The 25,000-nt window shown below is 40.3% G+C and overlaps 1 protein-coding gene and 1 long non-coding RNA gene across 2 annotated transcripts in view; both read right to left on the bottom strand.

Annotated features, from left to right (window-relative positions):
* The window catches only part of LOC137982061 (uncharacterized), a 6,821-nt gene extending 4,966 nt beyond the window's left edge, over positions 1 to 1,855 (bottom strand). The window contains exon 1 of the long non-coding RNA XR_011118605.1: positions 1,820 to 1,855. This is a non-coding gene — a long non-coding RNA (uncharacterized lncRNA). The remainder of the gene's footprint in view (positions 1 to 1,819) is intronic.
* A 6,988-nt stretch (positions 1,856 to 8,843) lies between these two features.
* On the bottom strand, positions 8,844 to 18,345 carry LOC137982226 (cartilage matrix protein-like). Its single transcript, XM_068829299.1, has 7 exons — positions 18,243 to 18,345; positions 18,128 to 18,161; positions 15,154 to 15,926; positions 14,297 to 14,653; positions 13,413 to 13,691; positions 11,364 to 11,768; positions 8,844 to 10,538 (listed from the first exon to the last, which is right to left on the bottom strand). The coding sequence occupies exons 3-7, from the start codon at positions 15,896 to 15,898 to the stop codon at positions 10,237 to 10,239; spliced, it is 2,088 nt and encodes a 695-aa protein (XP_068685400.1). The 5' UTR covers positions 15,899 to 15,926; positions 18,128 to 18,161; positions 18,243 to 18,345; the 3' UTR covers positions 8,844 to 10,236.
* Positions 18,346 to 25,000: the final 6,655 nt, after the last annotated feature.

The following is a 25,000-nucleotide window of genomic DNA, read 5'->3' on the forward strand; positions in this document are numbered from 1 at the left end:
TTCATTAATAATTCATGAACGAAACAGCCTATCAAAACACCGATAAAATGTCACGTGCATAAGCTTTATATCTGATAAAACACTCCTCATCAGAGTTCTTTATATAAAGCATACTAATGAGGCGCAGCTTATTTTTCCCGTATGCTAATGTTCTCTCACAATTTGAACCTTTGTTAGGACTCCAGAAGGACACGCTTTTTGAGGCTTTGCCTCGTCTTTTTAGACCCGATAAAACACTGCTGCTCGGTTTTTAAACATTGCTTAAAATATATCATCTATTTTCGGTTTTCTCCGAAAATGCTTAATCATTTTGGCATCTTTCATTTTTTCTTGTTTCTTGAAGTATAGTTTTTCTCCTTTACAAAACATCCTTCATGGTTCATATTCCTTTCATTGGGTTATTTAGCTTACGGTGTTTCTTGCTTCTAAGGCTTCTATACGGCAGACCGCCACCGCTGTTCGTTATAGCGTATTCTTTTCAGCCAATGTCTTAAAGCGTTTCAGGCCGCCACATATGCGAAAAAAGCTACCGGTCAAAGTAACTTTGCCGAATGCTAGAACTGCCGTGGTGGTCTCAAAGTTATATTACTTTTTATGAAATTCAACGCAGATTTCCACTGCGAAGTCTGTATGCTCTCGTGCACAATTTAGTCTCAAACATCATCGTCGATTAAGACTTTCTTGGAATACGAATTTTCCAGTTCCGGCGGTCGCCGCTCGTCTCTCATCTAAAAACACTTCCTAAAGATCGATCTACTATACATTGAGATAATTTGGAGTTTTTCAGTTAAGAGTTTTAAACAGCACGTTAAGTTCATCTTTCAATTTTGCGATATCCTGTCCAAGCAGATCCCACATTATTTAAACTACCTGGGGCAATTTGGAAATAACAAATGTGCGATGGCCGTAACGAGACTTGTTTCTTCGAAACTGAAACTTTGCCCTTCAGATTTGGAGTTTAATTGAAGGATACGCTCAACTCAAACTGGACAGTAAAACATTTTGTCAGTAATATTGAAAAGCAAGATGTGCAGAGAAAAGTATCAAATTAGTTTCCCCATTTCGCATAAAGGCAACTTGGTTTAAGATGCGTTTACGTTTACAATGTAAACTCTTCTACTGTTTTAGCGCCGTTATTAAGAGCAAGAGGCAGTGCTGTTAAACTGAGCTGCACCATTTATTCGTGCGGCATTGGTAAATGAGGTTGCAGGCCATTTTTCCGACCTAGCATGCTTTCAGGATGGATATGAACTAAACTTGTTTTTTCTTGGTGCAATAATATTTTGGACGATTTCCTCAATGATTGCCTGGAGTGCTCATGTCCTACTTCGACTACTTCGTTATGAAATACATTAAACCACTGAATGTTGATGAAGATCAAGCTAAAAGATCTGCACAAGACAGAAAAACCTTCAATGGACCTCTACGTAGTGTCTTTGGTTCTTTGCAGAAAGATGTCCCCACTGATTAACAGATTGCATGTTAAACAAAGTGGAATTATATTGATACTGGTCCTGATACATTGAGATCGTTCTATTCAAAGTTTATTACCTTCTCCGGCATGTTCCCGATGCTCAGCTAAGCCACATAGATGTTCAGACAGAAAAGGAAAGGAACTTTATTTAAGTGTCTAGTCGTTCTAGTGCTGGAACACTAATTGGGGACACTGTAAACTGAAATTAACAATTAACTCAAATCAAGCCAAATGTTGGGTTTTTGAGCCGGGAGAGAGGAAACCAGAGTACCTGGAGAAAACCTGTCTTCTGCGCAGAGTAGAGAACAAAATTAACTTGAACTTTAACAAATAAATAGTGCTTACTTGAAAATACACTTGAAGATGTTCAGTATCCCCCCTATAATACAATGACAATATACATCACGTATGACTAGTGGAATTCGGCAAACATGGAACTGAGAAACGCTCTTACCACAAAGTTCATCCCTGCAGAATGGACTTTAAACCAAAGCTGGCCTTTTAATAACCCCAACGGGAAAAATAAAAAGTCACGGTCTGGTGATTAGTATTCAAAAATATTTTTATTTAAAGGTTCTAGAATATTCATCCACTTTGTGGAATTTTCGATTTGAACAGCTACCGGCAAACGGTTCTTGGAAAAGTTCCATAAAAGTTAATTGGAAACATTATTTCGTATGGTTTAAAGAAAAATCTGGAGGTCGTCAATTCTACTGTGGTTTCCCTTGATGCGACTATTTTCTTTTTTTCATTCTGAATTTCAGTTCCCCGGGTAGAATAACTGTCGATCCAGGATATCCGTTACTTCTGCTTCAATGAACAGTTACCGGATACAAATACCCTGGGTGCCAGAGGTTCTATTTTTCTTTCGCGAGGAGCAAGCGGTTAAAACGGAGAGGCGAAAAATACGAACCTCTGGTCACGGCGGTTAAGAATCTCACTTCCCTGATTTGTGATTATGAACACGGTCGCTGATTGGTTTTCATAGTCAGTGCCAGTTCTTTCCGAGTAAAACAATCTAACACTCAATTTCATTGGTTGAAAGGCGATAGTGCACCCCAGTGGCCACAAAACCGGTTTTGAGCGCAAGCAGTGCTACGAAAACAAAACTGGCGGTGGAAGGCTGTGAATTCCAGCGAGTATTTGCACAGAAAAATACACAGCAAATTCTGGATTTTCGGAGATTTTAGAATTAAAACCTGTTCAGGAATTTTATCAAGCGCTAGGATGTGTTTGTGGTCCTGCCAAATGGATGCCGCAAATCTTTGGTATTTCAGCTTGTGCTGAAAGTTTGTTCGTATTTGCATGATCGTCGATTCATTATCCAAAAGATGCTATCGTAGTCGTTATTTATCCCTTGAATGCCTTGATTGATTCGCGTATCCTAGAGCTGAAAGAAAATCCGAAAACCGTGAACACTAGAAATATCGTGTTTCGAGTGGTTTAAGATGCTTTTACGCTTACAATGTAAACTCTTCTACTGTTTTAGCGCCGTTATTAAGATCAAGAGGCAGTGCTGTTAAACTGAGCTGCACCATTTATTCGTGCGGCATTGGTAAATGAGGTTGCAGGCCATTTTTCCGACCTAGCATGCTTTCAGGATGGATATGAACTAAACTTGTTTTTTCTTGGTGCAATAATATTTTGGACGATTTCCTCAATGATTGCCTGGAGTGCTCATGTCCTACTTCGACTACTTCGTTATGAAATACATTAAACCACTGAATGTTGATGAAGATCAAGCTAAAAGATCTGCACAAGACAGAAAAATCTTCAATGGACCTCTACGTAGTGTCTTTGGCTCTTTGCAGAAAGATGTCCCCACTGATTAACAGATTGCATGTTAAACAAAGTGGAATTATATTGATACTGGTCCTGATACATTGAGATCGTTCTATTCAAAGTTTATTACCTTCTCCGGCATGTTCCCGATGCTCAGCTAAGCCACATAGATGTTCAGACAGAAAAGGAAAGGAACTTTATTTAAGTGTCTAGTCGTTCTAGTGCTGGAGCACTAATTGGGGACACTGTAAACTGAAATTAACAATTAACTCAAATCAAGCCAAATGTTGGGTTTTTGAGCCGGGAGAGAGGAAACCAGAGTACCTGGAGAAAACCTGTCTTCTGCGCAGAGTAGAGAACAAAATTAACTTGAACTTTAACAAATAAATAGTGCTTACTTGAAAATACACTTGAAGATGTTCAGTATCCCCCCTATAATACAATGACAATATACATCACGTATGACTAGTGGAATTCGGCAAACATGGAACTGAGAAACGCTCTTACCACAAAGTTCATCCCTGCAGAATGGACTTTAAACCAAAGCTGGCCTTTTAATAACCCCAACGGGAAAAATAAAAAGTCACGGTCTGGTGATTAGTATTCAAAAATATTTTTATTTAAAGGTGCTAGAATATTCATCCACTTTGTGGAATTTTCGATTTGAACAGCTACCGGCAAACGGTTCTTGGAAAAGTTCCATAAAAGTTAATTGGAAACATTATTTCGTATGGTTTAAAGAAAAATCTGGAGGTCGTCAATTCTACTGTGGTTTCCCTTGATGCGACTATTTTCTTTTTTTCATTCTGAATTTCAGTTACACGGGCAAAATAACTGTCGATCCAGGATATCTATTTCTCTGTGTATCGAAAACAGGAAGTTTTTTGCTTCAATGAACAGCTACCGGATACAAACGGTTCTTGGAAATTTTTTCATAAAAGTTAATTGGAAAAGTTATTGCGTATGGTTTAAAGAAAGACTTAAACAGAAAAATCTGGAGGTCGTCGATTCTACTGTGGTTTTCCCTGATGCAAAGATTTTCTTTTTTTCATTCTGAATTTCAGTTCCCCGGGCAGAATAACTGCCGATCCAGGATATCCGTTACTTCTGAACAGTTACCGGATACAAATACCCTGGGTGCCAGAGGTTCTATTTTTCCTTCGCGAGGAGCAAGCGGTTAAAACGGAGAGGCGAAAAATACGAACCTCTGGTCACGGCGGTTAAGAATCTCACTTCCATGATTTGTGATTATGAACACGGTCGCTGATTGGTTTTCATAGTCAGTGCCAGTTCTTTCCGAGTAAAAACAATCTAACACTCAATTTCATTGGTTGAAAGGCGATAGTGCACCCCAGTGGCCACAAAACCGGTTTTGAGCGCAAGGAGTGCTACAAAAACAAAACTGGCGGTGGAAGGCTGTGAATTCCAGCGAGTATTTGCACAGAAAAATACACAGCAAATTCTGGATTTTCGGAAATTTTAGAATTAAAACCTGTTCAGGAATTTCATCAAGAGCGAGGATGTGTTTGTGGTCCTGCCAACTGGATGCCGCAAATCTTTGATATTTCAGCTTGTGCTGAAAGTTTGTTCGTATTTGCATGATCGTGGATTCGTTATCCAAAAGATGCTATCGTAGTCGTTATTCATCCCTTGAATGCCTTGATTGATTCGCATATCCTAGAGCTGAAAGAAAATCCGAAAACCGTGAACACTAAAAATATCGTGTTTCGAGTGGTTTAAGATGCTTTCACGTTTACAATGTAAACTCTTCTACTGATTTAGCGCCGTTATTAAGAGCAAGAGGCAGTGCTGTTAAACTGAGCTGCACCATTTATTCGTGCGGCATTGGTAAATGAGGTTGCAGGCCATTTTTCCGACTTAGCATGCTTTCAGGATGGATATGAACTAAACTTGTTTTTTCTTGGTGCAATAATATTTTGGACGATTTCCTCAATGATTGCCTGGAGTGCTCATGTCCTACTTCGACTACTTCGTTATGAAATACAATTAAACCACTGAATGTTGATGAAGATCAAGCTAAAAGATCTGCACAAGACAGAAAAACCTTCAATGGACCTCTACGTAGTGTCTTTGGTTCTTTGCAGAAAGATGTCCCCACTGATTAACAGATTGTATGTTAAACAAAGTGGAATTATATTGATACTGGTCCTGATACATTGAGATCGTTCTATTCAAAGTTTATTACCTTCTCCGGCATGTTCCCGATGCTCAGCTAAGCCACATAGATGTTCAGACAGAAAAGGAAAGGAACTTTATTTAAGTGTCTAGTCGTTCTAGTGCTGGAGCACTAATTGACGACACTGTAAACTGAAATTAACAATTAACTCAAATCAAGCCAAATGTTGGGTTTTTGAGCCGGGAGAGAGGAAACCAGAGTACCTGGAGAAAACCTGTCTGCGCAGAGTAGAGAACAAAATTAACTTGAACTTTAACAAATAAATAGTGCTTACTTGAAAATACACTTGAAGATGTTCAGTATCCCCCCTATAATACAATGACATTATATATCACGTATGACTAGTGAAATTCGGCAAACATGGAACTGAGAAACGCTCTTACCACAAAGTTCATCCCTGCAGAATGGACTTTAAACCAAAGCTGGCCTTTTAATAACCCCAACGGGAAAAATAAAAAGTCACGGCCTGGTGATTAGTATTCAAAAATATTTTTATTTAAAGGTTCTAGAATACTCATCCACTTTGTGGAATTTTCGATTTGAACAGCTACCGGCAAACGGTTCTTGGAAAAGTTCCATAAAGGTTAATTGGAAACATCATTTCGTATGGTTTAAAGAAAAATCTGGAGGTCGTCAATTCTACTGTGGTTTCCCTTGATGCCAATATTTTCTTTTTTTCATTCTGAATTTCAGTTACCCGGGCAAAGTAACTGTCGATCCAGGATATCTATTTCTCTGTGTATCGAAAACAGGAAGTTTTTTGCTCCAATGAACAGCTACCAGATACAAACGGTTCTTGGAATTTTTTTCATAAAAGTTAATTGGAAAAATTATATTGCGTATGGTTTAAAAAAAGACTTAAAGAGAAAAATCTGGAGGTCGTCGATTCTACTGTGGTTTTCCCTGATGAAAAGATTTTCTCTTTTTCATTCTGAATTTCAGCTCCCCGGGCAGAATAACTGCCGATCCAAGATATCCGTTACTTCTGCTTCAATGAACAGTTACCGGATACAAATACCCTGGGTGCCAGAGGTTCTATTTTTCTTTCGCGAGGAGCAAGCGGTTAAAACGGAGAGGCGAAAAATACGAACCTCTGGTCACGGCGGTTAAGAATCTCACTTCCATGATTTGTGATTATGAACGCGGTCGCTGATTGGTTTTCATAGTCAGTGCCAGTTCTTTCCGAGCAAAAACAATCTAACACTCAATTTCACTGGTTGAGAGGCGATAGTGCACCCCAGTGGCCACAAAACCGGTTTTGAGCGCAAGGAGTGCTACGAAAACAAAACTGGCGGTGGAAGGCTGTGAATTCCAGCGAGTATTTGCACAGAAAAATACACAGCAAATTCTGGATTTTCGGAGATTTTAGAATTAAAACCTGTTCGGGAATTTCATCAAGCGCGAGGATGTGTTTGTGGTCCTACCAACTGGATGCCACAAATCTTTGATATTTCAGCTTGTGCTGAAAGTTTGTTCGTATTTGAATGATCGTGGATTCATTATCCAAAAGATGCTATCGTAGTCGTTATTTATCCCTTGAATGCCTTGATTGATTCGCATATCCTAGAGCTGAAAGAAAATCCGAAAACCGTGAACACTAAAAATATCGTGTTTCGAGTAAAAAACTAGTCACGCGTGAGAAAACTTACCGCGGCCACCAACAGTAATTGGTTTGTGTTTTCATGTCGCTTTTGATTGGTTGCTGCAGGATTCAAACGTTCTATTCCCAAAAGACTTGAATTGGGTACAACATTGATATCACTGGAGAAAACCGGTTTGGCAAGATAATCTTATTCCGAATTTGCATGGAAGTGAGATTCTTAACCGCCGTGACCAGAGGGTCGTATTTTTCGCCTCTCCGTTTTAACCGCTCGCTCCTCGCGAAAGAAAATAGAGCCTCTGGCACCCAGGGTAGGATACAAACGGTTTCTCGGAAAATTTTCCGAAAAAACACGTTTGTAAACATTAATTCCTACGTTTTCTGTATGTAGAAAACAGGTAATTTATTGCCTCATTGAAGTCATCAAACAGCTACCGGATACAAACGGTTTCATGGAAAAAATACTTCTAAAAAAAAAAGATTGAGAACATTATCTCTTGTGATTTAAAGAAATCGCGTGCCGGAGATACAGTTGATAACATGTTAAAGGTTGCCTTAAACATCTTATGAAATGAGGGGTGCTGTAATCAATGGGACTCTTGAAATCAAAGCACGCTGAGTAACATATGAAGACAGCACGACTCAAAACTTGACCCTGCTGCACAAAGCACCCCGGCAGAAATTTCGTGAAGAGGAACTGGAAATTATAGGACGTTCTCAACCAACCTCTAAAGGCACCACTAACAAAAGAGAAATGTTTGACGCCTGGTGGACGAACAAAAGAAGCTAATGAGAGATCTTTTGTTTTCGTCCGCCAACATAGAGGCGATGACGTCACCTGAAAACCTCCTATAAAGCGGTGGAATACATTAGGGCCGTTTATACGAGAGAAAATAAGCCGCGGCTTACATAAGACGCGAACACCCCGTATAAATGGTACAAAATCTACGTTCACGGCTTTCTCAAGCCGCGGCTTATCCTGGACTGAGAGTTTATACTCGTATAAATAGTTCCTTTCGCGTGTTATGTATTTCCTCTCATATAAACGGCCCTATTGTTCATCTAAACCTGCCATTCAGCTGACAAATTCTGAAAGGAGGATTTTACCTCCTAAAATTTACTGGCGCTTCAATAATCAGCTAAAATTTTTCATCTACAAAATTCTAACAGATAAATTTTTCCCAGCTGGCAAAAATGTCTCCTCAAACAGTCTTAAGTATCCATGACAGGAAACACAAAAATGTTCCACACCCTCTGATGGTGGAAATTGACTTTGTTCGCCAAGTGTACTTGATTTAAGGCTACTTTCGTGGTAAAACCGAAACTTCGTTGTTTGAAAAAGTGTAACTGAAATCTGTTTGGTGAACTATTTCTAACTGTCCAAAAAGACAGCTAGCAGAGTGCTACAACAAATTGCAAAATTAGAGGAGACACTTAACCTTCTTGGGGCGTTATTAATTTACCTATTATCTCCCACACTACAGCCCCCCTCCCTCCCCCCCCCCCCCCACCTCCTTATCAATGTTGCTAGCAAGACAAAAAAAGAATGCTGAACATTTAAACAGTCAACATTGAAAGGGGAAGAGGGAGGGGGGAAGTGGGAAAGATTGAAATTCTGAATACGGCGGGTATTGGAAGCTAGAAAAGGTGTTTTCGGGAGTGTCTCAACAATTTTACAACTTGTTGTAGCAACAAGTGCACGAATTTTCTACGAATTTTTCCGCTGGTTTTGCAAGAGATTTTCCACAAGCGCTCGTATAGCTTTCAAAGCAATTTACTCAATTAAAAGGTAAGGGTTACCAGTGAAATTTTATTTCAAATATAGTTGATACACTTAATTACATCAAACTGGAACACACGCCTAGACAATCACATTTTCGACCAACATTGTGTTTCAGTTTTCTACCACAAGTTGGTCGCTAAATGGGGAAAATGACAAAAAAAACGATCAAGCATAAAGATGAGACGGCTGCCTTCATGAAGGACACAAAAGGGACTTTAAGATCTGCGACGGCAACGTTGACAAAAACTTCACCTCAAAATATAACTTGGCAATGTCGTAAGTTTTTCTCGAATAGTCCATCTCGTTCGCGTCGTACAATGTGGACAAAGTAGCCTAAAAATAAATTCTCTATGTTCGAATTCCCCATAATACACTTTGTTTGCCCCCCCAAACTTTGCATAAACCATTGTTTTCAAATGCTCTTGGGGACACTGCATATTCCCAAGAGCATTTGAAAACAATGGTTTATGCAAAATTTGGGGGGACAAACAAAGTGTATTATGGGGAATTCGAAAATAGAGAATTCATACCTGTGGTTTCAGAGTAAAAATGGAGAGTGAAAGATTTAGATCTCACGTTGTTGTCAAAACCTGATATTTGGTGATTTCACGTCGTTGTTATGTGCTAAAATGCATGCTGCACGATTATTATTCCTTTTTATCCAATGATATCACTGTTTTGTGGCCGCGTTGCCGCTCCAGTCGCCGTTGTCGTTTCTTAAGCCCCCGGATGTCGTCCAAGGCGATGTTGAAAGAAAACTTATTGAGCGGGACTGAACATTTTAAATTTATTATTGTATATGAGAGAAACAATCAAAGGTTAACACGAAAATAACAACACTGGGACTGGTGCAAAATTTTCCGCAATACTTAATTGATACAGTAGAATTAGATTGGTAATTCTCAAACTCTCATCACCCAAGTCCGCCAATCACAGAATCTACACCACATCACGTAGATGTAATTTTCATACCCAATGAAAAAGTAGACGAAAATACTAAAGATTTGGATACGATATCCAAGTCACTTGTGATTTTTTCTACAGCAATTTTTTTTAAAATCTACAAACAAAACAAAAGGCGGCCACTCGTTGCAGAAGCTGTACCAAAACATCTGTTTCTCGTTATTTGGAACACTCGCACTCATTTTGATATTAACTTGATCTATAACGCAAGGCTGCAAAAACGTGCACAAGAAATCCTGTATAAACTCAATTGATAGCACAATTGATCTATCTTATCTGAATATAACTGTTTTCGTCAATATGTTTTCGATTGATCACAGATATGAGGTGGCATTCTTGAGAAGTGGTACAAACTCAAAACAATTTTAATTTGATCTGATACTAAATCTCAAGAACACAAATGAAGAAGACAAGCTTTACAAATTTTCCAACAATTTTCAGTTAGACCTATGCCCGTCGTCAACTGCATATTTTGCTGGGGCAACCTGTTTTAAGGCCAACTTCACAATCTCCAAAAAACCTGCATGGTTTTCCACTCTGCAAACAAACTTTTGTGGAGGAAGAGATGCCACATGGACCATTTCTTCGATACCTTGAATGTAGCTGCCAACAGCAACCACAAATATCTCCACCCCGATTTTTTTCAGGGCTTCAGCTTCTGGTATTGTTCGATCCTGGTGAACATTCGATTGGCCATCGGTCACAAGGTAAATCACCTTCTTTGCGTCAGCTCGTCCACCTTTAAACAGCAGTTTTACTATCAGTAGTTGCAGTGATTCGCCCTATGTAAAGGAATCCAGGAGGCCCACGGATTCCAGATCCCATCCCGTGAATTCCAAACTCACGGATTCCATCAAATCGGCTAAAATGGTTCGTGGATTCCATCAAAAGCTGTGGATTCTGGATTCCACACAATGGATTTCGAATTCCACGCTCTAGGTTCCGGATTCCAAAGCCGAAAAATTTGCTGAATTCCGGAATTTCGGATTCCTTCACATAGGGGAAGTGATTGTGGTCTGTGTGATCGGGTAGGTTAATTTTTCAGTTTAAAGATATATCATCGAACAATGTTAAAAGAGATTTTTCAAGCAAGCAAGCTGTCAGAGTACGTTGGATCAACTGGCTTGTTTTGATCGGCGTAAGGACAAGTTGGAAAATTAAGTATTTTGAGCAAGAGCCGATACAACGTAGATTTGATTAGTAATGTACTATATTTCGTCTGGCCAAACCAGCCTTCTTCAGTTACAATGAGAGTACCTCAGGTACTATGAGACTCTCGTTACACCTGAAGAAGGCTGGTTTGGCCAGCCGAAATATAGTACATTACTAAATCAAATCTTCGTTGTATCGGCTCTTGCTCAAAATATTAAGGTTAAAAGGTATGCTCTAAGGCTCTAGCAGAAACTGGACTCACGTGCTGATCCAAAAGGGGCTTCCCCTCTCTCTTCCCCCATATGAAAATTCTCCAAAGCGAGAACAAAAGTTTAACCTTAGGCTTCGACCAGAACCTCGCTTTATTCTGTGTGATCTCGTTCTAGACTCTTTTTTTAATCTAAATACTAACCAGAACTTTTTCCAGGGTCTTCAAACAGTTTCCTTGCTTCTACCAGCGCAGCTTGAGTATTGGTCTGGCCACCTGGGTGATGAATCTTAAGGATCTTATTTCCTGCTTCTTCGAGCGACAAAAAGGAGAACTTAACAGAAGCGCTGTCTGAATAGGTGACTGCCGCAAATCTGGTATCGTGTTCACTTTCTTCTTCCATTTCAATCAGATGCTTGATTGCCTGATTGCCTTTTTGAAATTGGTCAGACGGAATTGAACCAGATCCGTCCATAATGACCACCACATCTCTCTTGATTTTGGGCTCTGGGAGAGACGGCTTACCAGGTCTACGAAGGTCGATTCTAATGCTGATCATGAAGCCGATTTTTTCCACTGTTTCCTCGGGTTCTGGAACTTTCTGTATAGCTGAGGAAATACATCGGTTCTCAATCGAGTATCGGAAAACCAAAATTAAAGCTATTACCTTGACAAGTGAAAATAAGAATTGCAGAGACCCAGAGCCAACCCATTCCGGCCCTCAGGGCCCTCAGGAATGGGTTGGCTCTGTGAATTTCAGAAAAATTATTTTCAGATTAGATGGAACAGAAACGATTCGTCCTGAGAGAATTTTCCAAGACAACAGGCACCCTGAATTAATGCCAAGAGAACAAAAATGACGTTCCGCCAAATGTGCCCCTGACCTTGAAACAATTTTTATTCAAATATTTAAGCACCACAAAACTTGTATTTTACATTAACTGGTTGCGACTTCCTTCTAAAAGACCACATGAGCTGGGTAAAGTTGCAAAAGTCGTTTGTTCTGGGACCGAGAGGGAGAGAAGCAAAGAATAGGCCAATTCGGAAATATCATAATGCTTTTTGTTTGTCTCCCCCCGCCCCTCCCAAATTTTGCATATTAAAGCATCTTTTCCAGTTTCTCTTGGGACTTACAATGGTCCCAAGAGAAAACAAATAGGGTGGCGTATGCAAAATTTTGGGGGACAAACAAAGAGTATTATGGTATTTTCCGAAGTGGGCTATTATCCCTGATACATTCCAGTTTTGGCAGAAGTTTTGAAGTGCAAAGCAATCTGTAGCGTCATCTCAAGAATAGGTTCATGACTCATAATAGCTCGGCCGTGGAAGAAGCGACTTTTGGTTTTCGTTTACGTTTACGGTACACTGAAATTGGAAGTTCAAAACGGAAACGGCATACTGGTAATGTTTTTGCAAAGTATTTGAGGTAAGGGTGATTGTAATGCGCCATTACAAAATGCTATATGGGATCATGGCCCTGGTGGCTTCAGAGGACCTCATGCCGTTGCGGACATCAAAGGAAACCGACTTTCGTTTCGACCTTATTTCCTACTCTTCGTCTCTGCCTCATTATTTTCTCTTATTTAGCACAAGAGCACTATTTGGGGACACTGACGAAATTAACTCAAATCAAATCAAATCAAATGTTGGTTTTTGAGGAGAGGGGAAAACCGGAGTACCCGGAGAAAAGCCTCTCGGTGCAGAGTAGAGAACCAACAAACTCAACCCACATAAGAATCTGGGAATCGAACCCGGGCCACATTGGTGGGAGGCGAGTGCTCTCACCACTGTGCGATCCCTGCACTCGGAGAGAAGTGTACAGAAAGAAGGCCGAACGTGCAGCACGATCATTTTTTTTTTCTGCATCCTGACTGGAGATAAGAACAAATCAAATCAAATGTTGGTTTTTGAGGACAGGGGAAAACCGGAGTACCTGGAGAAAAACCTCTCGAAGCAGAGAAGCGAATCAACAAACTCAACCCACATATGACGCCGGATCTGGGAATCGAACCCAGGCCACATTGCTGGGAGGCGAGTGCTCTCACCACTGCGCCACCCCTACTCCCAGACAAACGAAAAAGATGACGATTTTGACAAAAATTACACAAAATTGGTGATTATTGTAAGAACACGTAAGTGAGAATAACAAAGAAGCAGCAAAAAATCGTTGCGGATGCGATTTTTCGTTGCAAACCAACAAAAAATCGTAAAAATTGTAATTGCGTTCAATTCTGGACATAGGTGCTTTCTTACCTTTCTCTATAAATTTCCCTGGACATATTCTCTCTACAACCATCTCAATGATCAACAAGAACGCGCGGAAACTTTTGACTCTGTGCAAGAACTTTTCGGGAGGATAAGACACCACACTCAACATGTCTTTAATGCCATCTTTGATGCAGGTTCCCACAGCAAACAAGAAAATCTGAACACCGAGACGTTTTAATTCAATCGCTTTGCTTAGATGTTGCTTTAGATCAGAATAGGCAGTCATGACTAGAAAGACCACTTTAGTTGCGTTGACGCGACCACCTGAAAAAGAGATTCAATGTGTACAAGAAATGAGCTTGATACAGTGTATTGTATATAGAGGATATTACACGGCCGCGGAGATACGAAATTTCTCTTCGAGTATTGAAAAATATTTCACGAGTGAGCAATCACAGGAAACTAACTTGACGTCATAGCGTCACCGAACCGGAACTGCCTTTGTTTTTTTGCAGCAGAGGTAGTCCAAAAATAGATTGGTCTGTCAAAATGCCGTGACATAGGCTTAGTATGGGAGTTGTTCGCTCCTACTCATGGGTTCCTGATATTTCCCAATCAATGTTCTAACGTATCACCGTCTGGATTAGACAGAGCCCGTCTCCCCAGCCATAGAAACTCAAAACATTTCATCACGAAGGCAGAAAATCTTCCTCACTTTTCTCAAAGACCCTGAGCATTGGACTGGTTTTAAAGCTCAGAACAAACCAGGAGATTACATGGCCGCTTGGGCCGGGGATACGAATTTTATCTTCCGGCTCGTGCTCAGAGTACCTCTCACTCGTTGAGATACTATCAGCACCCGAGGATAAAATCCGTATCCCAGCGCGGCCATGTAATATCATCTATATCATTATTAATTAAACATTTACCAAAAGAAGGATTATCAAATAGTTTCTTCGCCTCCGTGAGTGCAGACTGGTCGTTTGTGGAGCCGTCAGGATAAGGGATATTTTCTATCTTCTCTGCTGCTTCATCGCAAGGCAAAAATGGAAAACTCACTTGTGTGGCTGTGTCTGAGAATGTTATAGCAGCATATTTGGTGTCTACTAACTTCTGGTTCACCGATGTCATCAAGTGTCCAAGTGCTGTTTTGACATCATCAAAATCGCCGCTCTGAACCGAGGCGGAACCGTCTATGATGATGACAACATCTCTGGTGCCATGCAGATCAATTATGGGAATGAGGCTGGTCGCAGCGTCGTCATTAGAAGGAAAAATTTCAAACACTGCAAAATCGACAAGCATTATAATTCCCTGATTTGAGGTTCAAAATATTAAAAAAGATCTAGAAGATGTCCTCAATGTATCAGTCTTAAAGTGCGAAAAAATTAAAGAAAAGGAGAAACAAAGAGAAAAGAGAAGACAAAGGTAACAGAAACAGACCGTCAGAGAATCCCTTTTCCATGTATGAACCTATGAATTGTCCAGACAATAGACCATTTCCGAGTTCATGGCTGCCTCCTCTTCAAAGCGAGTCTAAGTGCGATGTGATGGTAATTAGTTCTACTTTACATATGAATGAAAACTATTCTTCATAGCAAAAACTTCGCACTTAGACTCGCTTTGAAGAGGAGGCAGACATGAACTAGGAAACGGCCTATTGGAATGGTTTCCTTTTTTAACCAACTCGTTGTACAGTTTATTTTGGCATGGAAACATAACGGAAATATCCATAATTGCATTTGGGACATGACTAATGGGTGAATCGGGGCATAAGCTCAGGTACCTTCTGTGTCTTGCTGAGGACTCCTTGGGAACACACCCGCAGCATTATTTGCACATAACCCGGTAGCAGCCCCGTTTGCCCACAGAAGAGCACCACCAAACAAACCATTGCCAATAACTGCACTGGGGTCGTGCACTTCTCCTTCATCTATAACTTGTGTGGCTGCAGTTGAAGCAGCCCCAGTCAAAACACCGACTACAGCCCCAGTGGCAGTAGAAGCGACTCCGTAAAGGGCAGCAGCTCCCGCAGTAGATGCAGTTGCTCCGAGGCTGATACCAGCCACGCCAAACCTTAAGCCGGCCTTAACAAAACCTCGTCCCAGCTTCTGAGCTCTCTGCTTATCACCAGAAACAGTGGCTGCTACGGTGCCCAGACTTCCACCAATCACACTGCTCTCTAAGTACATCTTCCATCTTGTTCGCGCAGCCGCAGTGTCTCCACTACTAATGATGTCTCCGAGAGATTCACCACTCACAGCGAGCTCGTGAAAGACTGGAAAGTCTCTCAACAGACCGCCGCCAAATATGGCTTTGCCAGTCGCTCGTTTAAAGCCTCTAAAATACTCTTTTGCCTTATCTTCATTTCCTTTAGATCTCTCTACAGCACCAGCCCATGCTGATCCAACGACACTTTCATGGTAATAATTATCCCATCTCTCTCGAGCTTTCTCAGGGTTTCCTGTCACGTGGTCACCAAGCGCTTGAAAACCGGTTCCCAATTCCTGGATAACTGGAAGGTTTCCCATATTCAGCAATGCCTCTTCTCTTTGTAATCTGATTTCATGGGAACAATTTGTCTTCATTAGTTGCTATACTGGAAATTCGAATATTGTATATTGTCTTTTCCCCGGATTCCCTGTTTGTTGGCTTTTTTTACATTTGATCTAATAGGTGGTTATTCGAAAGGATGGCAGTGTATAAGCTATTTTACGCCTCCTGAAAGCTCATCTATTGAGGGAGGCATATTCCTGCCAGTAAAATAATACTGAGTAGTAAAATAGTCGTAGGAGCAGTGAGCAGTAGCAGTAGCAGCAGTAGCAGCAGTAGCAGTAGTAGTAGCAGTAGCAGTAGCAGCGGTAGCGCTCGTAGTCGTAGTCGCAGTCGCAGTCGCAGTCGCAGTCGCAGTCGCAGTCGCAGTTGCAGCAGCAAATCAGTAGCAGTAGCAGTAGTAGCAGCAGTGGCAGTGGCAGTGGTAGTGGTAGTGGTAGTGGTAATGGTAATGGTAATGGTAATGGTAATGGTAATGGTACTGGTAGTGGTAGTAGTAGTAGTGGTGGTAGTAGTAGTAGTAGTAGTAGTAGTAGTACTAGTAACGGTAGTAGTCGTAGTGGTGGTGGTAGTGGTGGTAGTAGTAGTAGTAGTAGTAGTAGTAGTAGTAGTAGTAGTAGTAGTAGTAGTAGTCGCAGCAGTGGACATTTTCATAAGACTAATTTTAAGGATTGAACCACTGCAAGAACCGTGTACGATCAAAACTTGCTCTACGTTGGATCAAAATAGATCGTGACCACACCAAAAAACTTTAAAAATAGAAAATATACTGCAAAGGTTGGTCAAGACAACGTGAATATAGGCGTTGTTACAATATTTCGGCTGGCCAACACCAGCCTTCTTCAGGTTTATTCTGAAGAAGGCTGGTGTTGGCCAGCCGAAATATTGTAACAACGCCTATATTCACGTTGTCTTGACCAACCTTTGCAGTATATTTTCTATTTTCATAAGGACCATCATAAGTTTGCTTATTTTGTTACTAAAGAATTGGCTTTGGAATCCGGAAACCATTGTATGGAATCCATGCAGAATCTACAGATTTCGATGGAATCCAGGATCCATTTTGGTGGAACCCATGAGTTTGGCATCCGGGATCTACGACTCGAAATCCGGGATCCGGGATCCACTATTCAGGATCCAGAATCCGAGGGCGACCTGGATTCCTTTACATAGGACAAAAGTCCTTATTTCAACCGCGTAGTTCTTGTGTTCAATTATTCAATTTCACGACCAATAAAAATGCCGAATTTGTTAAAAAAAAACTGTTCTTTACTTGAAGACAAAATATTGACAACAGGATGATTAACTCAAGTACTTATAAACGGATGTTTTTTACAATAACAATGTTATTGCATGATTCACTGAAGGACAGCTCAGTTTTTAGTCAAACTTAGTATACCACACAACTTAAGAACATTTTTAAGCTCAAATCGCAACTGAAAAATAAAAACATTCAGAGACATGCAGCCCCAAAATTAGAGGTTCGTTCAAGCAAGTAATTAGGAATAACAAAAACTGACCGAGGTCGAATTAAGCGTAGTAAAACGACTCAAAAAAAGGGGGAAAACCAAGGAAAATGAACGTAAATTCGGCATAGAAATTGATTTTATCAAACGAGTTGATAAAGGTCGAATAACCACCGTGAAAGATTTGGAAAGCTGACGTTTCGAGCGTTAGCCCTCCGTCGCTCGAAACGTCAGCTTTCCAAATCTTTCACGGTAGTTATTCGACCTTTATCAACTCGTTTGATAAAATCAGAGTTAATATAATAAAATCAATTTCTGTTTCAATCTCCCACCGACGCAGTACCACAGTTTCTTTAGAAACTAAAATTTTGTAAATTCGGCATAGCCGAGAATTCGAGATACTCGAGTTCGAAATAACAAAGTATAGCTGTACTGGAGACATTCACTGTTGAATAAAACGCTGAAAAATCATTATAAGAAGTGCTTGAAAATACCTAGTTTTTAAGTTAAACTTATAATTACGCTTCTAGAATTGGAATATATGTTATAAAGTTGCTTTAGGTGGTAGTGGTTTACTGTTTTCAAAGTCTTTCGTCAAATTGTATGAGCAGCCTTCGAGGAGTTCTCAATTATCCGGGTTGCCAAAGCGGACAGTTTGTTCCCACCGGCTAAGATTTAAATATAACGAAAAATTGCTTTTACTTTTCAGAAAAAGATTAAACATAAATAACTGTTACTTACTTGAAAAGCTACTTGAAGATGTTTTTTATGGCCCCTGCAAGAAAACGAATATATACTTTAGACTTCCTGTATATGAAATTCGGTAAACATGGACCCTCTGTATGAATACTCTTACCTAACAGGTAACACCTGTAGAATGAATGGTAAACCAAGGCTGGCCTTTTTTATAAACCCAACAGAGGAAATAAATGTCACCCATTGCTGATAGGTACTTATTTCAGCATTGTTTGTTTGGTTCAATAGTAACATACTACAAAGGAAAAAATGATCTGAATGTTATTTTGTTAAATTAAGGCGTAAAATATAGTTGAATAGATTTCATGACGCTCAGGAAATAATCACTCCATGCAGGATATGATCGAAATTTTTTCAAAACAACTGAAAAAAGAGGAAGGAAGTTGGAATCCAGCCCAATAGGATGCCGACCCGGAAAAACGGGCTGCACCCTCATTTAACGATGCTCTCAGAGCATCGTTTACTTGAAGAGTTAGGAAGTTTAAACGCGATAGCGTTGTAAACCAAGTTGGCTTAACGCGAGATGAGTTTCTGCTTGTTTTTTTTTTTTCTGTCTCTCTTTTCAATACTCCTAAAGCCAAATTTTACTGTCCAGTTTGAAGAGAGCATAACCCTCAAATAAGCTTAAAGTTAAAGTTCTTTCCAGTTGAGAATCGGGCTTCCGTTCGGGAGGTCGCCGGTCAAGTCGAAACCCGGCCGGACCAACACTGAGGAGAAAGCACTGCCTTAGTTTGACAACAGCAAATGGTTTGACTTTCAAGTCTCCTCGGATAATTACTATAAACTGTAGATCCCTTCTTACAATCCTTCTTATTAACAACATGGAACGTTAAAGAAACCGCGAAGATCCCGGCGTTGTAGACTGGCCATGTAATGAGGACACTTTCAATTGGAGCTCTGCATGTTCCGTTGTGTCAGTTGTGTGATCCTTATCATAACTTAGGTTGAAATGGAATTTCGTACAACCAAGGTTGTGAAACTCACTAAAGTAAGGTAAAGAACAAGTTTCGTTTCAGCTGCTGCACGCATTTGCTATTTCCGATTTGTCTCTGATACTTCAGGTAATCTGCGATCTGCCTTGACAGGATAGCGGAACTTTTAAGATCAACATGCTGTTTAGGACTCTTATAAATTTCCACATTATCTCAGTGTACATGTGTTTCAGGTGGTGTTCATTACCAAAGACTAAGCGCAGCTAGGTGTTCATGCGAGGCAGGCTGCGACCACAACAGCGTACTGGCACGGAGAACTAAACGTTTAAAATGTCACTTTGTGTCTATCTGAAGTTCCGGCATTCGGCAAAGTCGCATTGATTTGGGACTTTTTCACTTATGAGGGTTCATACGTCTTCCGACATCACTGCCAAGACGGTCACTTTTTTCTATTGAGAATAGGCTAGATAGGCTAGAACGAAACTCCGCGAATTCCGTACACTACTTGTTGTTAATAAAATTAATAGTGTGCAAGTACTTTGACGACGAACAGAATTAATGAAAAAGGGATTTAAGACTGGGCCGACGTTCATCCTGCCTTCCCGAATGGTTTTTTTAATTTAATTTAATTTAACATAATTCATATAGGGCTAACTCCACTAATTGACCAAAGCGCTTTACAAGTCATAATAATTATTAAAAAAATTAAAAAGATCGGCACTAGTAATAAAATATGAATAAACTAAAAACCTATTTACAGTCTTCTTTATAAAAATATCACAATAAATCCCATTCTAAATTATCAAAAAGTTAAACATTATATGCTTTTTTAAAAAGATCAGTCTTTAAATGTTTCTTGAATAAATTAATTGTCTCTAGACTTATAAGATCTAATGGCAGCTCGTTCCAGAGTTTAGGTGCAGCAACGGAAAAGGCCCTGTCTCCGTATGTTTTAAGTCTTGACTTCGGAACTGCTAGAAGTTTTTGATCGGTAGAGCGTAACGTACGTGAACATATACGATAACTAAGTAATTCCGTGATATATAATGGTGCCATACCATTTAGCGCCTTATAAACTAACAATAAAACTTTAAAAAGAATCCGAAAGTGAACAGGTAACCAATGCAGTTGAATCAATACAGGGGTGATATGATCAAATTTCTTGGTTAAAGTAACGATACGAGCAGCCGTGTTTTGCACAAACTGCAAACTACTTATCATATGCTTAGGGAGGCCATATAATAAAGAGTTACAATAATCTAGTTTTGAACTAACAAACGCATGAACAAGAATTTCCGTAGTTTCCTCAGTGAGGTACTTCCTAATTTTAGAAATGTTCCTTAAGTGGTAGTATCCACCGTAGATTACTTATCGGTAGCGGCCTGCCGTCGTCAATTTACGCTGCCGTTCACCATTTTGTTTGCCAACGCGTTTATTGTCCCTGGTGGGGTAACCTTCAGTCAAAACTTTTTCGTTCTATGTTTGTGTTAATCAATCATTTCACGGGCCAATATTTTGCGGGACAGAAAATTTCCGCTTTGTCGGTTGACAGATCGATTAGCTTCAAGTACGCAGTTATTGTTAGCTGTGGATTGAAACCAAGTTTTGGCTAATATTGGCCGGCAATGCTTCAGGACAAATGTTAATCTTTAATTAAGCCGGGCGTCCAACACCTTCACCTAAACGAAGAATTTTCACTAACAATACAAACAACGCCGCAGCGAAGAGATGAGGTGCTTTCCGGACAGGCACTCAAGGGCTTAAGTGATGATGAAGAGCTAACTTTGTAACTTCATCTGCCAATGAGTTCCATTCTTCTCTGATCAGGACTATAAACCGTAGGCCCCCGTCTCACAACCTTTTCTGTTTATCAGCACTGTGGGACGATACAAGGGACCCACACATTATTCGTAAAGCAAGGAGTTCCCAGTCTGTCCCCCAAACCCCCGCCCCCACCCCCCCTTCCCCTCCCGCAAAAAAAAAAAGCGTGCGAAGCCACGTAGTGCAAAATTGGCCGTAAGTCGGGGGCTTTGCCGAGGTATGAGCATTTAAGTCGTAGATGTTGATCAACAGTAAGCTGTATTCAGTTCCAAGCTGTGCCTTGCGGAAAAAAACTGGAGGGTGATAGTTCTACTGTAGTTTCCATTCTTGAAAATGCTGCTTTTTTTTTTTTTTTTTCATTTTAAATTTCAATTATCCAGGGTAAATGACTGTCGATCCAGGATATCCGTTTTTGCCTCATTGAACAGCTACCTACTGTGATCCGGCATGCGTTCGTAACGGTTACGCGTATTTTCACACATAAACAGAGGAACTGAAAACGCTTCAATTACCATAGGCGAGTCACAAAAACAAAAAGTTTTTTTTCGTCTAAAGGCCCAGTAATACGTGCAACATTTTTCGTGCAACTTGTCGCGCAACGATGTTGCGTTGCAAGTCAACGTTGAGATGGTTTGTTGCGCTTACTACCAACTTCTACTTTTTGTAACATAAAAATTTGTTGCTCAAGAAGGTTGTAATACGCACAACAAACCATCGCAACTTGCAACGCGACATTGTTGCGCGACAAGTTGCACAAAAAATGTTGCCCGTATTAATGGGCCTTAAATGTTTAAGGTAAACTATAGGTACGTTGCCAGAAGTTTCTTACGCTGTGGCTATGCAACCGTCAGCCACTCGAAGGTTTTGAAATTTCGAAATGACTGGCAGTCCGGTAAGTTTTCAGTATTGCAAAAAACCTCGAAATCGCTGGTTCATTGACGTCACGGGAAGTCCAAATATTACAAGACTAACGACGCAAGCGAACGAATGCTTACAATCTTTTAACTTGGTACTTGACAATCCTTGATTGTTAACTAAATATCTTCGTATAAGACGCAATAGAAAAGTGATCCTCGCAATTATCTGGAAAGTTTAAGGACGGTGCCTACTATTGTTATAGCGCATATGTTCTGCGCATCTCGAGGTACTCGGGTTTCCTATGGGTGGTGCTTATTAATACAGGGATATTTTTGCGCGGTTCAAAACTATGCGGAGAAAGCAGAACTTAGCAAGTGCTCTTGGTATCCAAATAGGAAAATTGGGGTAACCACGCACGTTTCAGAAATAATTAAGCTTTAATTTGGAAAAGTACGCCATACATTGCTTTGTATTGCTAAGAACCGCGCACCGGTGGCTCAGTTGGTTGAGCACCGGGCTGCCATGCGGGAGGTCGTGAGTTCGACTCCGGCTGGAGATGTTTAAGATGTTTAAATAAGTGAGAAGAAAGTGCTGCCTTTGTAATTACATCTGCAAATGGTTAGACTCTCTAGTCTTCTCGGATAAGGACGATAAGCCGGAGGTCCCGTCTCACAACTCTTCAATGTTCATAATCCTGTGGGACGTAAAAGAATCCGCACACTTGTCGCAAAGAGTAGGGCATGTAGTTCCCGGGGTTGTGGTCTGTCTTCTGTGGTGCATCATGGTTGGGAGGGTAAATGCTCGGAGATATTAGCTACATCAAGCTATTCTAAAACCCGAGGGTAAATAAAGATATATGATATGATATGTATTTCAAAGCTCTGTTCAAACACTGTTGATTAATTATCTTCGAAAAATGCGTCGTTACCCCCAATTTTCTTTTCGTATTTCAATAACACTTGTTAAGATCTGCTTTTCCCGCATATTCAGTAAACCGCGCAAAAATACATGTGAATTAGCAGGCACCGTCCTTGAGCACTTATCTCTTGTAGGAACACGACTATTCAGGTTGCGTTAACCGGATTCGAACCCATGCCCCCTGCGTTGCCTGTGCAAAGTTCTACCAACTGAGCTATGAAGCCGCTCAATTTGTTGAGCTCGTGTGTTCCGGCAGAGTTATTATTAACTCTGGTTCCGGTGAAGGACTCGACTCATACATACATTTATTGACTCTCTCAATCAGGCTTTTTAGACCAATTTACAAAGTATAAAAAGAGACTTATGTACAACAAAATCATACGATTAAATAAAAATGGATGCCTAAATTATGCAGCGATTTAGTGACTTGACAGCCCGCCGGCAATAGACCTTTTCGGCTTGTACATTTTGTTTTCCCAATACAGATCATGTGATAATACTCAGGAGGTTTGGTCTTTTGTTTCGCTCATGCATGCATGCATGAATATCCCTGCATGCACTCTTTTTAATGAACAAAACAAAGGACCAAGCCTCCTGAGTATTATCACATGATCTGTATTGGGAAAACAAAATGTACAAGCCGAAAAGGTCTATTTGCATGGACACTCGCTTTCGGTATCCAACTGTCGATAACTGCTCCTCTTCTCCTTCGAGATTGTGTTTGATGAATGTAGCTTTAAGCACGAAACGAGCTGGAATTAAACAATTTTTTTCGCGGCGTCGCAATCTATCTATCTAAAAAGTAGATTTAGTTACAGCCGTGCAACCCCTAAGGAACACAGAGCCTACCATGTAACCTTAGAGAGTCAGAATCCCTTAAACAACTAAGGCAATTGCTCTATCGGAATTTTCAATTAGGTATTTAAGTAGTTTTAGCATATGTAGAAATTCATTTATTGTATACTATATGATTTGTGTGATGTAGCTGAGGCAGTCAGGAAAAAACAAGACACTTGGCTGACTTGGTGTCCAACCACTGGAACCAACTTAAAAACAGCGGATGGAGTTTTCACGGATGATAGCTCAACAACATGAAGACACGTCCGGTCAGATTTCTTAATATTTATGCAAAATTAAGGAAGTTTGAATAGACGCAAACAAATTGAATAACAGACGGAAACGGAAAAAAGTTCAAAGGGATGATTGATCATTTTTTAAAGGTACTATAACGTTTTCACACAGTTCCTTGACCTGTGGCGATTAGACCGAAACGTATCTTTAAAATTATATGTTCGTTCCACTGTTAGCCTAAAAAGAAACACGATTAGTCAGTCTTTCCTCAACATTACCTAGTGTCATCTTTTTTCCGGGTGGCCCCTGTGTTCTTGAAGGGTTTCAGCCCGACCTGTTATATATAAATTTTATACCATCTTTTGCATGTTTTTTCTTATCCAACATGAAATGACTTCTCCATCATTTTCAAGGGAAGCCGAGCAAATCGCAGATCGTTTTCAACTTAAATTAAAAGTCATCCGATCTGCAAAGCTGTATGACGCTTTACATGGGAACGGAGGGAACATTTGCCCGTAATCATGCCTTTAATCATGTCGGCTCGTCCAGTTAGACGAGTTATGGATACGTTGAGAAAAATCACTTAGAATCTTACGATTGCCAGAGACGGAAATTTCTCCGCCCTAAAATCTTTTTATTTATTTATTCATTCCAAGAAAGAAGTTTTGCTAAGTGACTTTACATCACATTTTTTAGCTTATTCTCAAAGGACTCTAAGGAATTACTTTCTACTACGTCACTGGGCAAAGTGTTTCAAGATCTGATTGTACAAGGGAAAAAAGAGTGGAAATATGTGTTCCTAGTACCCTTGTCCTGTCTACATTTCCAACTATGATACCCACAAGTTCCAATTCTGCTTCTGTTGTACAAGACCACGGGTCATGATTTTGTACAACAAGGGAAATCTCAATATTATCCCTATTAGTTCAAGACTGACCCACCCTAAATCCTTTAAACTTTTAGTGACAGCAGTAGACAGTTATTTGAACAAAATCGTGCTGCCTTTCTCTGAACATGTTTGAGTGTTGATCCCATGCTTGATGCATGGTCTCCCAGGGGTTTTGGGGAACAATGCAACATGGCTAATATTTGAAGTGGGGAACAAAGACAAAATTAATATTACCTCAGGGAACAAGGGAACATGAACCAATTCATAGGTTTCAAAAAGTTTGGAAGTGTTTTCGGGAACGTGGGAATACAAGCACGTTTTTAAAGGGAACAAGAACCACTCCACCCTCCCCACCCCCAAACACCCCCC

This window comes from Montipora foliosa, chromosome 13 (genome assembly GCF_036669935.1).
Source record: "Montipora foliosa isolate CH-2021 chromosome 13, ASM3666993v2, whole genome shotgun sequence".
Taxonomy (NCBI): Eukaryota; Metazoa; Cnidaria; class Anthozoa; order Scleractinia; family Acroporidae; genus Montipora; species Montipora foliosa.